Consider the following 18,204-nt stretch of genomic DNA (forward strand, 5'->3'; position numbering starts at 1 on the left):
CATTTATTTATTGTACTTACCAGACAGGTTGCGCCTGCTAGTGACTCCGAGTCCTTGCTCCCTTCTGGAGCCTCAACGGAGTATTTCAGGGGAGGAAATAAAGTGCAACCCTGAACCAGGTGTTGCTTCCTCAGGCCTCTGGTCCCTATATGACTCGGTCGAGCTGGTATCATAATCGGAGTCACCTCTCTCCGATATTCCCCTCGACAGTGGGAGAAATACTGCAACCCTGAGCCACATGTTGCCACAGGCATTTGGCTGATGCCGCCTGTTAATGCCTCCGGTGCACGGAGCATAGCATTTCTCTCTGTACAAAGCCTGTACAGCGGTCGCTGTCCGGTCCTTAGCCGATAGCTGCTAGATTTAAACGCCAGCTCCCACGGGACGTCCACCGCGTGCAGCTACCCTGGCCGCGCCGGGCGCTGCTATTTTTAGAGCGTGAGCTCCCGCGGCTCCTCAGCGTTCAGCTTTGCCGCCCGCGCCGGCCGTTGCTATTTTTATCCCGCCTCCACGGCGGCAGCTGCACAAGCTGTGCCAGCTTCCCCGGGCCTGCTGCCCTTGTTTTCCGAGCAGCAGCCCGTTCCTGTAAAGAAATGTTTTTCCTCTTACCTGTCGGAGCAGTTTCGAACTGCTCCGATTCCCGCGCCATGCGTCGACGTATTGACGCGCATGCGAGCTGGCGGGCTCTTCACGTAGTCACTCACGTGACTTCGAAATAAAATCATATGTAATCATGAGAACAGCAGGTAGTGCAAAAAGACAAAATCTACAGAAATAAACACAAAATGCTGGAGTAACTCAACGGGTCAGGTAGCATGTCTGGAGAAAAATAATACGTAACATTTTGGGTTGGAACCCTTCTTCAGACTTCGTGTTTCGATCCAAAACATCATCTATTTTTTTCCAGAGATGCTGCCCGACCCACTGAGTTACTCCGGCATTTTGTGTTTATCTTTGGTTATAAACCAGCATCTGCAGTTCCTTCCGACACAAAATAAACAGAGTACAGAATATAGCATTACAGCTGGAGAGAAAGTGCAGTTTTTAAAAAGTGCAAAGGCTGCAATAAGGTAGATTTGAAGTTCGGGTATAATATTAATCCTGAGTAAGGGTGATCAGATGGTTTCCTGTATAATACAATTAAAGTCATTTATTCCAGCTGCAACATTACTAAACTGCTTTATAATGAGATTATGTGCAGTGCAACTTCGAAATTTGACATCTCATCTTACTTGAATGAAGTTATCTTCCTTCATACAAGTAAGGAGACATCAGTTTACTAGTTTGATCTATATAATGAGGGTGGGAGCGGAGGGCACGTAATCCCTCATCGTAACTCCTCATAAAATACAGATCAAACTTCGAACTGGTAAGTTCTCGTTTAATCTTACTATTTTACTTCGGAGTCACGTGAGTGATTCCGTGAAGACTTCAAAGGTCTGTGATTTCAAACCGTGTAACAGTTTTATTTCACTCACTGCCGAAGTTCTTGAGGGAGGAAGTGTTATCGTAATCAACCAATGGATCTGTTTTTTCAAGAAACAGAAAGGTATTTATTAACAATAACAAAAATAAATAGCTCCCCTGAGCTTAAATTAAATATTTGCAGTTTGTAATATTCTGTCTGCAAATAAGTCAGGCTTTATCAACGGTTTATTATAAAAACATTCTGAACGTCGTTTCCCTCGACCATCCTGCCGTATTGAGAATGTGGTCAACCGGGACGTCCATTCGTTCAGCCACTGATGTCGATGCTGCCCTAGTGGAATGGGATTTAAATGTATTAGTGTCTATTCCGGCAGCTTTCAGTACCTGTTTGAGCCACCGTGAAGTGGTTTGGCTCGTTACCCCGCCATGAGGTTTCTTGTGGCTGACCCATAGGGCTTTTTCTCTCCCTCTGAGATTGTGGGTTGTGTCTATATATTGTTGTAGATGGGTCACCACACACAACCTTGGCTCTGGTGGGTAGGCCCGGAATACCACCAGTGAATTGGGCGTTCCTGGCCTGCTTTGTTTCACCAGACCTAGAATGATAAACGTAATCTGGTCTGGGGCTACCTCCATGTTGTCCAGTCTTAATTTGTGCAGCAACTGGATCCTCTGAGCGGCTGCGAGTGCCATTAACATGAGCGTCTTTAATGTAGATATCTCGAGGCTGAGGGATCTAGCTCGTGGCCATTCCCTGAGGTATGTCAATACCACACTGATATCCCAAATATGGGTATACCTGGGTTTAGGGGCTTAATATTAAAATTGCCCTTCATGAGTTTTACCACCAGAGGATGGGATCCCATGGCCTGCTGTCCTGCTGGTTTTAGGTAAGCAGACAGGCCGCTTTGTGCTGTATTGATGGCACTGTAACTGATCCCTTCGTCATGGTGTAGATGGGCCAGGAACTCCAGCACGTCGGTGGTTGTGGCAGTTGCATATGTTGTCCCTGTTTCCTGGCAGTACTTCTCCCAATTTTGATACAGGTTAAATACTGCCTCCTGGTGGATGTTCGCAGGGATGCCGACATGGTGGTGATAGTTCATTCGGATAATCCCAGTCCCTGGTAAGGTCTATTCAAAACCTACAACCCAGGAGTTTGATGTTTTCATGGCATGGGTGGCTTATGCCTGATACTGGGTGAGTCAACAACCGTGGTCCACTAGGGAAATCCATAGGTGACTCGACCACCATGTCGTGATGAACTGGGAACCATGGCTGTGTAGGCCAGTCGGGCACCATCAATATCCCAGAAGCAGAGTCCATCTGTATTGCGAAGTACCCGACTGATGAGGCAGAAGGGAGGGAAAGCAAAAACCCAGAAATTCCCCCCCAATCCAGCGTGTAGGCATCTACCGCTGCTGCCTCTGGTCTGGTTCCCAAGTCACATACATAGGTAACTGGTGATTCCGTCTTGTTGCAAACAAATCGATATCTGGCGTTCCATATTGCTTAATAACTTTAGCAAATATTTTGGGTTTAACATCCATTCGATGTTATCATTAAATTTTTCCGTGACCTGGTGTCTGCCACTGTATTTAGCTTACCTAGTAGATAGGCAGCCGATAGTAAAATATGTCTTTCGACACACCATTGCCAGATCTGATTGACCAATTTGTCGCACGATAATGATTTTATGCTCCCCATATGGTTAATATAAGCCACCACCGTAGTATTATCAATCCGTAACCGCACATTCAAGCTTAGATTAGATTAGATTAGATTAGATTCGTTTATTGTCATTCAGACCTTTCGGTCTGAACGAAATGCTGTTTCCCTGCAGTCATACATATAATTTAAAAAATGACAAAAACACACAATCAACACAAATTTAACATCCACCACAGTGAGTTCACCAAACACCTCCTCACTGTGGTGGAAGGCAAAATCTTAAAGTCTCTGGCTCTTCCCTCTTTGTTCTCCCTCTGCGCTGAGGCGACGGTTCAAACTCCGCGGGTGGTCGCTGCCTCGCCACAGCAAGTGCTGCATTTTAGATGCATATGCTTTTAAAATCATAATACTCAACATTTCTAAATTGATGCCCAGTGTGTGTGGTAATGATGACTCTGGTTAGTCCATCTGGCACCTGTGCTGGATATGGAGTTAGTTGCCCCCCCCCCCCAGGCTTGAGCACTGGCATCTGATTAATAACTAAAGTAGGGTTAGTGGTGATGATAGGGCTGAAACTGTGCCACACATTCTCTGCCCCCCCCCCCCCCCTGTAGCTCTGATATAGCTCCAGTGGGTAATTTCATGATTCGATCATAGTGACCCGAATATCGTTTTAGTGCATGTACCTTTGTTCTTTGTAGATTTTGATAGTGCAAAGGTCCGATTTGTCCATGGTAGTACATGGCTTCAACCTAGATTTATCTGGAGTAGGACGAACCCCAGTGTTTCAAGGAGCTGTTTTGTAGCTAATACTGCTGCCACAGCCAATTCCTTCGTTGCCCTACTATGAGAATATCATCCAGATATGCTATGACAATATGCTTTGTTTCCTTAGTATTCCCATGGCTACTTTTAATATTTTGGTGAATTGTCTAGGGGCTGGAGTTAGACCATTGTGCAATCTTTATACCACCACAGCTGCCCCAACCAGGTAAATTTTAGGTATCTGCAATGATCCTTGTGTATGGGTATTAGATAGTAAGCATCTTTAATATCAATGCTTGCTATAAATTATCCTTTGGAGATCAGTTGTCTGACAGTAACAAACGTCTCCATCTTGAAATGTATATACTCAACAAACTTATTTAGTGATGTTAAGTCAATGATGATGCGACTTCCACCAATGATGATGCGACTTCCACCATCATTTTTAGGGGCCAATGTTGAACTGGCGATAATATCTCTGATATAACTGAATTTTATATCCACTAATGTTGTTGAGTATATACTAGTTACTTGTGACATTACCCCATGCTTCTTTAAACAAGTGTATTCGCCCCCTGTTAGTAGAGCACCCTTGTTCTCTATATGCTGGCAGAAACCAGACCCACCTACCTCCATGGTTATGGGTATTCTTCTGTTTCCTCCTGGTCCAACGAGTCTTACACGTCGTATGATGTGGTGGGGGTGGCGCGTTTTCCCTGGGGCCTGCTCTGGGCCCTGGCCTGAAAGGCTTACAGGATTGGCATGCAGGCCCCGAGCTTTCACCAGTACCATAAGGTATACCCAGCTGGTGGATGCATTAGAGGTACTGCTGACTGGTTTACGTGTGGTGCTCATTCCAGACACTGCCGCCTTACCCCGATATTTTTGACACGTCATCCAGTTTTTTGGAAAACTTTGTTTGAAGAAGGGTTTTCGGCCCGAAACGTTGCCTATATCCTTCGCTCCATAGATGCTGCTGCACCCGCTGAGTTTCTCCAGCTTTTTTGTGTACCTTTTTAAAAACTTGGCTTGATCACGGATCCTTCTGTCTGGCTAAGTTGTTGTGTCGGCGTTCTCACAGTCTTGTGAATTTTGGTTGAAGGCAGGTTTTATAACTTCCTGAGAAGTTGCGGGGCACTGCGAACAGTAGGGTCAGGTGTTTTGCCATACTACCCTGACCTCTGGAAGAGCATGTGAATGATAGCCGACATCAGGCATATCAAATTCATTTTTAAATATTGGGTTTTTTGAGAGCGATGCTCAATGTATCCCCCAATAATGGTGGGCACTTTGAGTAATGCAATTTAGGGGAGGCGTGATGAATCCAACACCTCATGACTACCTGTCTTGGAGAGGTTCTTTGAAAAGAACAGGTAGTAAGCTGGTCTGTCAGTCGAGACTGAAATTTATCTCGCTAGTGGTGAAGCCACATAGCGGCCACACCCAGCAGCTGTTCCTGATCCTGTACCTCAAGCATACTCCCGATGTTGTTCAGCCAGTGACCCCTCTTCTTTGACCAGCCCAGCTCTGGTCCCATCAATCCCTCGACAAGGGAGATGGCCAGTGCAATAGCACTGGAGTGGGAGTGTTAGCTCCCTTGGCAGACTGTTTTTCTGGAGTTTTTAGCTCCATGACCTCCTCTGGCTTGGGGAAACAGACATACTTGTTTTTTGTATGAAGTGCTGATCCCATCTTCCGTGTCTGTCTCCAGCCTGAGGTTTGGTCTTACCTTGTTGTTAGAGGCTGTCTGCCGTTTTTGGGCGGCATATCAGCGGTTCTCGGGCGGCGAGTCTCCTTGTCGGGAGTCTGCAGGGGTGCCAGCCGGTTTTTAAATTTCCCTCCGGACCGCTGCTGTTAGTCAAACAGCTGTTTAGCGGACCGGGCATCAGCGCAGCACCCGTGTATGTGGACCGCAGCGTGTGCGGTCCCGTTGCCGCCTCTCCCCCCTCCACTGTCGGCTCCTTCGCTGGAGTCGAACGGGGGCCGCTTCCCTCTGCTGCTTTGCTCCCCCTGGAGCAAAAAACACAAGGAAAAGACCGATTAAGGTAAGTACTTACCTAACGTTCCTTTCTTTCAGGCTAGTTGCGGGAGCGCCCGACTCCCGTCTGGGCCGCTGTTGCACTGCTGGCGTTAATGCCGCGCCTGCGCACTGAGCGGGTTCTTCACGGAATCACTAATTTGGCTGGGAATCCATTCTTGCTGTTATCATCATTGCTTATAAAATAAATAATTATCGTCATACTTGTACTTTGATTTAATGGTCGTGGATAATGTCATTCCATATCTTTCTGATACGTTAGCATATTTCTGACTGGTCAGGTACGTTAGCATATTTCTGACTGGTCAGATGAACAGTATTTTCTCTCATGGGAGGAAATCGAAGATCTCGGAGAAAACCCACAGGGAGAACAGCCAGCACTCGTAGTCTCGGGATCGGACCCGCGTCTGCAGTGCTGCAAGCGCTGTAAGGCATCAACTCTACCGCAGCACCACCAAGGCCCACCAATATGGTTGACTCTTCTGCCCTCTGAAATGGCAACCCATTCAAGAGCTGTTAGGGAAGTGATTTTTTCTTTGTTATCTTTCTCTCACATAGTTTATGTTTGTGTTTGAAAGTTGACATGTTTATTCCTGATTTAATGTACTGGTGGAAATTCTAACCAGAAACTTTATGGGATAGCCTTTCACATGGGACTGAGTGAGACCAGTTTTCACAATCTTCATTTTCATGCTTAAGGCAGCAAAGACTGTTTTTTCCTCTCAAACAAAGGGGAGTCACCAATAATTGCTGTTAGATACAGTCCACTCTGGGCTTAGCTAGTCACTCTCCTTTATATATTTTTAAAATGTAATATCACAGGAATCATTTATTTAACATTTAATTCAAGTATTTTATCATTAATCCCCATTTTATCTTTTGGAATAACATTATTCATGTGCTTTCAGAGAGCATGGGGGGAAGCATATTCAACATCGGTTTGATTAACTTGAAATCCGAGTACCAAGGTGAAACACTGTGCTATCTAGTCTTGTGCTGCTTGTAAAGAAAAGTAATGGTCAGATTGAAAACAATGGAAAACAAATGCGACGTAAGGCTGTGGAGGCCAATCCAATGGATATGTTTAAGGCAGAGATAGATAGATTCTTGATTAGTATGGGTGTCAGGGTTATGGGGAGAAGGCAAGAGAATGGGGTTAGGAGAGAGAGATAGATCAGCCATGATTGAATGGCAGAGTAGCCTTTTTGGACCAAATGGCCTAATTCTGCTATCACTAAGTTTACCTGTCTTAACATAAATGTTGGAAATATTCAGCAGGTCAGGCAGCTTCTCTGGGGAGAATTACAGTACTAATGTTGCAGGTCGATGACTGCATCACTACAGCCAAGAGCTTCTGTTTTATTTTGTATCTGCGTATCTGTATTCCTCATTAATGGGCACACAGATATATTGACTAATGTGAAACCAAACATTTGTTTTGTATACGTGGTTAATTAAACGTGTTTAACTGTTAAATGTGCATTCGTGGAAGTGATTAAACAGGGACTATGGGATAATGAGCACCTAGGAGTAATGTTAATGGAATACTCTTATTTTAATCAGGAAACAAAGTGGAATTGAGGGGAGTTTCAGAGTGCTTGAAAATGAGTTATAGTTGCTTACACAGTTTTGTTCTGGGAACAGTGCCGGATTTAGATGAAGAGAGGCCCTAGGCTATTCCACTTGTGAGGTCCATCCTTATCCCCCACCTCCACGACTAGAGGAAGATGGAAGAGTGTTTTAAATAATTTGAGTAAAGCCAAGGATGATGATGGGGGTTTAAAATTCCGCAATTCCTTCTCTAAAGGGCATAAAATGTTATTGATAAAAAAAATGGAAAAAAAAGCATGAATGTTAAAATTAACACTGTGAAAAACATCCGCTATAACTGAACTTTGAAGTTAATGTTTGCCCTCGCTTTCTTGTTAAGTAGGCCAACATGGCATTCCTGTGCTTCTCTCAGTTGTCATGAGTTTGGATAAGACTGGGGTTTTGCCGATCTTCAAACCCTTCAGAAGCTAAACATGTAGCAGAAGATGCAATGTTTGGCAAGAGTTTACAAACAAAGCAATATATCCGGCCTTTTGAGGGAGAATAAACAAGCCACTCTCGACTATATGTTTCCCCATTGACTTTTGTTGAATAAAAAAGAGCTTTTATGCAAAACCTAGACTGCTTTTTATACACTCGCTTGGAATTTGAAAATGGTCCATAAGATGCTGAACTTGAGAGGGGCCCCTTTCTACCCAATAAGATACATCCTCATGTGATAATTCTGTCCACAAACCAACGTCTGTTACAGTAGATCTATGTTTGGCATCATCTATATCTGAGTCTGGAATACCTTGGGCTTGGCCTACCAGGTGTGAGCTGAAAATTCTGACTATCCACACAATTTTCTTGTCACTCTTTAGCCTCTCCCTGTCCAATAAGTGACTCCTGAATTAGTTCTATATTTTCATTTTGAGCCGGCAACATGGCTGCTTTCTCATATTCAGCTTGCTGTTCCACGTCCTGCTTCGCTGTTCCTGATTCAGGGAGGTTTTCTTCTGGTTGAATGCTAGTAGTTGTCTGGATAGCTCCACCACACTGATTTCCTTGTGTTAGTATCAATGTATCTGCTTCACCACTGGCACTTGTTGGCTCTGTCAGTGGCTGATCCAAGAAAGCAGTGATTGGTCTTAACTTCTTTACCGTATCATTTTCAAGTATCTTTCTCTTGCGCTTGCTAGCACCACTTTCAAAACTTTTACTCGGGCTCAGATTAGAATCTGAAAATAAAAAGTAAAATTAATCTTCAACAGTTATTAGAAAGGAAAACATGAAGTGGCGTTCTCAACAAATGAGCTCCACTTGAGCGAAGAAGAAATAAAAATTCAGTATAATATTTGGGAAATATTTCTCAAAGAATTGTTCCATATTGACAATTATATTGCCAAATCTGAATCAAATCTGCTTCCAAAAACCGTTTACAAAACGAGTATGCGTTTTCCTATTGTTGACAAAGATGCTACAAATAAACTTAGTTTTATTACTAACCTGACAGTGGCAGCCACAACACTACACAGTAGGTTTCTAGCAACGATTATCAGCTCTACCCCTAGCATTGTTCCTTGCCAACTTCCCAGTGCAAATACCTTTGCCCTTTCCTACTTACCCCTGAGTTTTGACTTTTGAAGCCTGCAAGTATTCAAAGATGTTCCCTGCGCCTGCCATCACTGCTTACTGGAGCACGTGTGAAAGTTAGCCGGGCCCCGGCGTCACCAGATTGACATCGATGTGCAGCCAAGCGTGGCCAATGCGATAAGGGGCTGGAAAGCTGCGCTTTTAAAAAATGTATTTATTGCCAGTGCTAGTGTCGAGTTATCGGCTTAAAACTATTATTCTGAAATGCAAGGAAAATGACTGAAGGGTTGTTTAGAGACTACTGTGTATTGTGACAGCATATGTAAGAAAGGCCTATGAAAGGCCTATAAAATATTATACACCTTGGCTGGAGGCCCCCTAGATTTTAAGGCCCTAGGCTTAAGTCTGTAGGTAAGTCCGGCACTGCCTGAGAACACTTCTGTTCATTATAAGCATCAATAGCGTGGAAAGTAGCATGAAGTAGCATTATTATCAAAGTATGCAAATCACAACAGAAATAGCAATTTGGGACAACAGACGGACAGCATTAATGGCAGTATCATGGTTGATACAGTTATTGGAATTATTTTATCTTAAGAGGCATGGACAGAAATGTCAAGAGCTACTTGTAAACATCGGAACACTTTGGATGGTATTGGGCTGTGCACTAAAGGAAGTATATTGGTCCTTTAATTGATAGCACTCTATGGATTTGTAAAACAAGTACCAAAGTGAAACTGTCCTATTTAGTCTAGTGCTGTTTGTAAAGAAAAGTAATGTTCAGATTGAAAACAATGGAAAATGAAAAACAATGGCCACAGAAGGCTGTGGAGGCCAAGTCAATGGATATTTTTAAGGCAGAGATAGATCATTCTTGATTATTACAGGTGTCAAGGGTTATGGGGTGAAGGCAGGAGAATGGGGTTAGGAGGGAGAGATAGATCAGCCACCATTGAATGGTGGAGTAGACTTGATGGCCCATACGAGCATTGGCTTTAATGAGGCCTCTCAGACTACTTAAAACTTAGTGCTGTTGTATGGTACACCAACAAGCTACTAGGCTCAACCAGTCCACACTGCTGTTAATCTCTAATACCTGCTTCCTCAGATAAATCTGCCACTGGAACTCTGTTACCTCCTCCCTTACATGTTCGACCAGCCTCCCCATGAATGCATCTACATTTTCTCTTTCCACTACTCCCCCTGAGAACGATTTCTACAATTTACCCCTCTTTGGTTAAATATGTTGCATTTGAACTTCCTACAGCAATTCTCGAGCTAATGCAAATGTTAACTGTGAAAATGCCGTACAAGGTTAAAAAGTTTTACATGAGAGAGTTAGTACACGCAAAGTTGTGAATATGCAGAACTTATTTCCATGTTTAGTAGACAAAGCAGAAACTCTCAATATCCAAAATAAACCAAAGAAAAAGGAGTGAAGTGAAATGAGGACCGGCTGCGTGAATTTGATTAGGGCCGCTTCCTTTCATCAAGGCAAACATTTATATTTTCTGGAGCCAAATAGCCTGCTTCCTTTTTGTAATTTGTATACATCACTTTATATATATATATATATAGTGAGTGGAAAAAATAATATATGAACAGTAGGTCAGTATCAACAACCCACAATACACATAATGATTGTAAACAGTATTTACTTATTGTAAACATAGCAAACGATGCATCCTGAAGCAGGGTACTCAGGGTTATTTTGTTTATTCTTCCACCTTAGCTTGATTTCGCTGGGTTGACCAAAAGTTATTGCACTTCCCTAACAGCTCCATTTCAGAGGGCAGCTAAGAGTCGACCTTATTGGTGGGTCTGGGAAATGGCAAAGAGGGCACAAAGCACTGATTTGTTTTCCCCCCTGAAAGAAATCAGTCTGTAAGCCCAGGATAGTATGCCTCTGTTTACTATCTGACTGACTGTTATTACAATTTTGAAGGATCCAACTGAAATTATACTTATCATTATCAAAGCGTAAAGTTGGGGTAATGTTCGGAAGTGAGGAGAGGAGTAGGGATAGATGAAGAACAAATAGTTGTAATGAGAAACTTAAAGGATTCAATACTACAAGGAGTCCAAAATAAAAACCCTAGCTGCTGGTTTATATTTGTCATCTGGAAAGATTATAACCACCGATGCGTGTATCTCACATCCACTAATGTGCTCTTCATTACAGTAAGAAGTAATGACGTGAGCACTTTTGAAAGTGCCCTCCTACAGAGTGTTTCTGGATCAAGAGCACTTGGCAACATTCCCATTTTCCATTATTTATCCCTGACCCTTCTGGAAACCGTACACCAGTAAAGGTCATGCAGCATATGTGGTCATTCCTGAACACGTTGCTGGTTTTTATTTTTGCTCTCAGCTCTGTAGAACTTGTCAATTGAGCTATAATGTAGCAGCATGTGGATAAAAGTGCTAACTGCATTGAAAATATGACGGTGGTTGTGATTATGGGTTTAACGCTTCATGAACAGTATCGCTTGTAATTGATGAGCTGACTGCCTGCCACTGCTTTGTAAATAACCTTTGATGGTCTCACAAAATTGACTCGGCCAAGGTGACACTGAATGGATAGAATATAGAACAGCACAGCACACGAGCGGGACTTTGGCCCACAATCTCTGATCTGGACATAATGCCAAGATAACCTCATCGGCCTGCACATGATCCACATCCCCCCCTCCCCTCCATTCCATTGATAATTGTGACAATCTAATGTAGGTAATGGCAATTGTCTGTTAAATTGTTTTAAGTTGATGTTTTTACGTGAAATGTTAATGTTCATTCAAGCGTGCTATGTTCTGTCTGTGCAGAGTTTTTGTACATTCTCTCTGTGACCGCGTGGGTTTTTTCTGAGTGCCCCGGTTTCATCCCACATTCCAAAGACATGCAGGTTTGTAATTGGCTTCAGCAAAATGCCCCTAGTGTGCAGGATGCGGAAGTGGAACTAGTGTACGGGTGATCGGTGGTTGGTGTAGACTCAATGGGCCGAAGGGCCTGTTTCCATGCTGTATCTCTAAACTAAACTAATGGAACAGTTGTCATCCTTGGGCATCCAATTTCACCACTGACCACTCATGGGTCTGGTGTAGTGTGTGGGATATACCAATTCCCTTCTTTACTGAGTGTGTGGGATATCCCTTCATTACTGTGCATTAAAGCTCCATTCTTGCTGCACATTGACCTCCACAATGTATTTCTACACTGTTACGCAATCCAGAAAACATTTTAAGGATTAACAAGTATGTGGCTGGAGTTCTTGGAGCACATGATTCCTGGAGCGTGCTGTCAGAGGTGGTGGCGGACTCACAATTGATAGTGGCATTTAGAGAGGCCTTTAGGAAGGCACATGGATATGCAGAGAATGGAGGGGTATAGATCAGATGAGTTCATCCTGGCATCATGTTTTCCATAGATGCTGTAGGATGAAGGGTCTGTGTACTGCACTATTCTATGTTCTATATATGTTCATGACAATTATGAGAAGATTGAAGCTCTCTTCCCTGTTCAAAACCCTCAGGTCCATTTAACAATTTCAGAAGACATGTTGCCTATGCTTCTTGCTTGAATCCCATCTTTTTGACCTTTCCAGTTAAATCGTTTACCACATTAGCCACTGCTTATCTCATTGCTCATGCAAAAATCTGAAACCATTTTGTGTATCTGTTCTATGAAGTACCAAATGAGTCATTCAGGAAACACAGCACTGAATTAGTGAATAAAGTGGAACTGGGTAAAATCCCCCTGAAAGGGTTTGCAAAACAATAATTGGCAGAGACTGCAGTTGTTCAAAAGCTGGAATTAAAAACAAAGAATGCTGGAAATACGAAGCACTTCAAGCAGCATTTGTGGAGGGATCTGGTTCAAGATCATCAATCTGTAAAAAGAACGCAACGTGCTGGAGTGACTCAGCCGGTCAGGTGGCATCTCCAGAGGACATGGATAGGCGAGGTTTCGTGTTCGTGCTGGGACCCCTCTTTAGACTGGTTATAGTGGGGGGGGAGAAGCTGGAAAATGTGGATGGGACAATGCCTGGCATGTGATGGGTGGATACAGGTGAGAAGGGTTTTGTTTGGCTGATGGGTGGACAAAGCTTCGAGATGAACAGGAGACAAAGGGGCATAAGGAGAGAAGAGGAGTGAGATGTGAAGCCAAATGGAGGGATATGGTGGAAGTGGTTGGTGAAAGTGGAAAAAGGGGGCGGGATTGTGGGAGAAATGGGTATCACCAGGGTGGGGCACAGGGAAAAGAGGGTGGAAATGGTAGGGAAGGTTTTTTACTTATGTTGGAGAATTTAATGTTCAGACTGAAGAAGGGTTCTGACCAGAAACATTGCTCATCCATTTTCTCCAGAGATGCTACCTGACCCGCTGGGTTACTCCCGCACTTTGTATCTTTCTTCGGTATAAACCAGCATCTGCAGTTCCTTTCTACACTCAATCTTCATACAGTTAGGCTGAAAGTGGAAGATGAGGTGTGGTCTCACTCTGATGATGGAGAAGGCCCAGGATAGAAAGGGCAGTATGGGAATGGTTAGCAATTGGGAAATCCAATAGGCCTTGGCAGACTGAGCACAAGCATTTCTCACACCTCAGATACTGCCAGCACACTGACTATTTCCAACATTTTCTCTTTTCATTTCAAAACAATAATGCTGCCTCACACTGGAGCCTTTTGGTCTATCTCAAATAATCAAAAACAAAATGTATGAACAGGCAGATCACATATTTTCCCGCACATCCCTGCTACCATGCACTGCCATTCGAGTGCATTCTTTAAGAGAAGTTTATTTTAGGACTTTGGCACAAAGCCCAAAGGGTTATATGTGAATCTTTGTCTCACTTTGTGTGTGCAATCAGGTGCAAAGTGCTCTTGGTGTTGCTGCAAGTGGTGTGGGTTTGGCTGCTACCCTGATACCACACTGTGAATGTCACCTGAGTGTTTGAAGAAGGATTCTGACCCAAAACGTCACCTATTCCTATTTTACAGAGATGTTACTGGACCCGCTGAGTTACTCCAGCATTTTGTGTCCCATCTTCTGAGCCAACCAGTTTTATCTGGGGATACACGATGGAGAGCATCTAATGGAGTGCAATGCATTAGATTCCAGAAGTGGGGGTGTGGGAAGTGACCTCATCCTGATGGCCAACTTTGAATGTTGCTACAATATTCTGTGCATAAAACCGGTCGGCAAATACCAAGTGCCGCTACTGGCAGAGATTCTACCAGTCTTTGGTGTGGAGAAGGATGGGTCTGGCCTTGTTGCTATGCATTGCCCCATTACAAGATACAAGATACATTTAATTGTCATTTGGACCCCTTGAGGTCCAAACGAAATGCCGTTTCTGCAGCCATACATTACAGACACATAGACCCAAGACACAACATAATTTACATAAACATCCATCACATCGCTGTGATGGAAGGCCAAAAACACTTATCTCTCAGCATTCAGTTGAAGTTTGCAACACTATCTGTGCTTCACCAAAAGTACACTTCATAGTACTGTTTACGAAAGCATCCTTTTGACTATCATGTAGAAAACAACATTGTAATGTTTTTACATATTTCTCAAACAATCAATAAGATGCCTGGTGCTGATTTTAATGTTTACTAAAGCCTTAAATCGTGTTATAAATTTTTATTCAGGCTGAAATGTTTCTATATATTATCCATAATATTATGAAACACAAACTGTGCTAATTTATATGATGCTTTAAATCCTGCAATATTTATCTACAAAATCTGTTTTCTGCTTTTGTATTTCATTTTAAGAACACTGTGGCAGTTTTAAGGATTTGTATTGTATTCTGTTTGTTCATCTTTAGCATGTTGATTTGAATGCAAGAAAAACATTACTCGAGAATAGTTTAAAAAAAATGTTAGATAAGGTGTTAAATTATTTGAAATTCCCCTGTCATCTTTTTTGAAATAGTGGCAGTTTTACATCCACTCGGTACCAAAATGAAGTTGAACAATTGGTACTCAAAAACATTGCAATTATAAAGCAGAGATGAATCCACAATGAAAATCATCGTGTGGAAGAAGGAGAGAGTAAATGAAGATGTTGTAAATGTGCCAAACTTGGATCTAGAAAGAGAATAGAAGGCCAAGAGGAATCTGTTTGCACAAAATAGTTTTCTTTCATGTAACTTCCCATCGTATATCATGATAATTACCACTTCCAGGTAGTTTGGCCTCTGAAAAATTGTCTGGGAAGTTCTGGTTGACCTGCCCAGAAAGCTGCAGGGCTTGTGGCTTACACCTGTGGCCAGGGACTTGCTGCCTTACCGAAGGCTGGGGACTTGCAACCTGACGCATGTGGCCAGGGGATTGCAACTTTACCTGTGACCAGAGCAATGAAAATACAAATACACACAAAGTCCACACACAAGATTCGAAGTTGTTCAACTGGAGCTTAACACACTTCTCGACATCTGCATACAATAGTGTCTGTCTTGTCGCTTCTTGTGTGTGGTGGTGGAAAGATTGGTGGAAACAGGGCCGCGATGTGAATGCTCTTTCCTTGACCACGTTTAAAATGATGATGATATTTTATTGTCGCATGTACCTAGGTATAGTGAATGTACGCTGGTATATTCACAGCGTATACAGAGTCACCGTACATAGAGCGTCAGGAAGGTTACAAAGGTATTCAAAACAAAACCGATGGTCCCTCGTCAATCTCAACCCCCCCCACCCACCTCCACCCCCCACCCCCCCCCCCCCCCCCCCCCCCCCCCCCCCACACCCCACACGCTGGTCCCCTCTATGTTTTCCCAATGCCCCCCACGCCTGTTCTCAGCGGTGTGTCCTCCCCCAGTTGTTTTCCCGGTGTGTGTGTCCCTGCACCAGGTTTCACTCAGCCTCGTCCTTAGCCAACCTCTGGGCGGCATTATCTGTCCATAGTTTGGACAGATACATGGATAGGAAAGGTTTAGAAAGATATGGCCAAATGCAGGTAGGTGGGACTACTAGTGATCACATGGCATCTTGGTCAGCGTGCACAGGTTGGGCCGAAGGGCATTTCCACGCTGTATGTCTCTATAAGACTCTTAATACGATTCCCCAAATTACAGAGAAAATCAAAATTATGTTGCAAAATGTTATTGTTTAATGAAAAGCCTGATATATACCATTATAAATTAATGAACAAGCTCTGTTGCAAATTTACTAGAGTTCCGTCCTTGGCATTCAACAATGAATGTACCCAAAGTGTCCCAGTTGTGCTCAGATGCACCCATCATTCATTACAGTTTGGTGCCATTTGAGTGCAAGTATCTGTGCTTCATCAGTCTCTCTAAAGTGTTGTTTATCTTGCAGATGTGGTCACTCTCCTGTGTATCGATCCCGCGAAATGGCCGCTCTTGCCCTGGTTCCCTTTGTGGCAATTGATCGTATCCTTCCGACAACACAGTCCTTGATGGAAACCTTACCTGCTCCCACACATCCGTATATTCGCCAAAACCAGATCCATGGGACACTGCTCCAGGTAAGAGTACAAGCGGAAAAGCGAGAGAGTGGAACCAGGTAAATAAACATATGGCCTGTGATTATAAACCTCAGCAGGTTTCCTCATTGCAGAGACTATTACAAAAAATGTTGTACATGCAGTAAATTATATTAAGGAATGCAGATAATCCGAATGCTCACAACCTTACATGTAACATGTAACCCTCCCGTTACATTGGGCGGCACGGTGGCACAACGGTACAGCTGCTGCCTTACAGCGCTTGCAGTGCCGGAGACTCGGGTTCGATCCCGACTACGGATGCTGTCTGTACGGGGTTTGGCCGTTCTCTCTGTGACCACGTGGTTTTCTCCGAGATCTCCTTAGTTTGTGTAGGATAGTGTTAATGTGAGGGGATCGCTGGTCTGTGAGGACTCGGTTGACCAAAGGGTCAGTTTCCGCGCTGTGTCTCTAAATTAAACTAAACATTGACAGTGATATCTTTTGCACCACACATATAACTTGCTATCTGCACTATTAGTCAATGCATCTCAGTTTCCAAGGGAATGTGATTCACTGTGGTTATTATATATTAATAGGTTTTGCTTGTGTATTAATAAGCTTTTCAATTTATCTTCTGGAGTACCACAAAGTACCACAAACGTAGAGACATTCTCTGCCATTCTAAGTTCAAAAATGAATTAAACAAAACAGTGGATTGGATTCAGCAGATGTTCCTTTTGACGTAATGGGATAGCAAATAACTTTAATTTAATTTCAGTCCAATGACCCAGCTTGTTCTTTTCTGTATAATGAATTGTGTAATATTAGAGATGTGCAAAATTGGATATGACTCGGGTTATCCTGATGATTACATGCAGGATAAATAAGTGTAGCTGTTTGTTTAGAGTAGCATTATTAGGAGCAGACAAGGGCATTCGATCCAATTTGAGACACCAGCTACCAAGACAGATGTGTACAGCAATTCATTCTTCCCCTGCACAATTAAAGCATGGAACAGTCTTCACCATAGTTACCCAACCAGACGCAACTAAATTTAAGGTAGCTCTTCTTCTCGAAGAATCCTTTTTTGCTTGTCCACCCTCTGCCCCCTCCAGTTTAAATTCCATTTGGAATATTTTTGGAGGATCAGAAAACCAAGAAGAACCAAGAAGATGGAGCAAACTGCAGATGGTGGTTTACAAAAAAAATGCAAAGAATAACTCAGCGGCTCAATAAGCATCTCTGGAGAACATGGATAAGTGATGTTCAGGTAACTGAACGGTCACCTATCCATGTTCTCCATAGATGCTGCCTGACCCTCTAAGTAACTCCAGCACTTTTCTTTCTTTCCTGTCTTTTTGTATAGTTGTTTGTTTGGGTGATGGTTAGATTGCCACCCTGTTATTTAAAACGATTACCATTCTGAATCGATGGTTTTTCATGTAATCTTATTTACAATTCTTTTCAAAGTGAGGGGTTCACACACTGGATTTAAAATCTCCTAGATAATGTTGTCATTTTCCAGGTAGAATGACAATGAACATATGATACGATAGAACATTATTCATCCCCGGAGGGAAATAGGCCATTTTTAGTTGAAATTCTAAGAGTCACGGGTTTCTCCTGTTTGTAATGTTGTTTAATAAAAGTGTGGGTTTCAATATATGTAATAGCTGCTGAGCTGTCTGCCTGCTTAATAGCAGAGAAACGGGAA

The 18,204-nt window shown here is 43.1% G+C and overlaps 1 protein-coding gene across 1 annotated transcript in view; it reads left to right on the top strand.

Moving 5' to 3' along the window:
- The window catches only part of thada (THADA armadillo repeat containing), a 334,005-nt gene that overhangs the window by 165,242 nt on the left and 150,559 nt on the right, over positions 1-18,204 (top strand). The window contains exon 28 of the mRNA XM_055639660.1: positions 16,361-16,529. Coding sequence (XP_055495635.1) covers positions 16,361-16,529 — 169 coding nt within the window. The remainder of the gene's footprint in view (positions 1-16,360; positions 16,530-18,204) is intronic.

This window comes from Leucoraja erinacea, chromosome 8 (genome assembly GCF_028641065.1).
Source record: "Leucoraja erinacea ecotype New England chromosome 8, Leri_hhj_1, whole genome shotgun sequence".
NCBI classification, from domain to species: Eukaryota; Metazoa; Chordata; class Chondrichthyes; order Rajiformes; family Rajidae; genus Leucoraja; species Leucoraja erinaceus.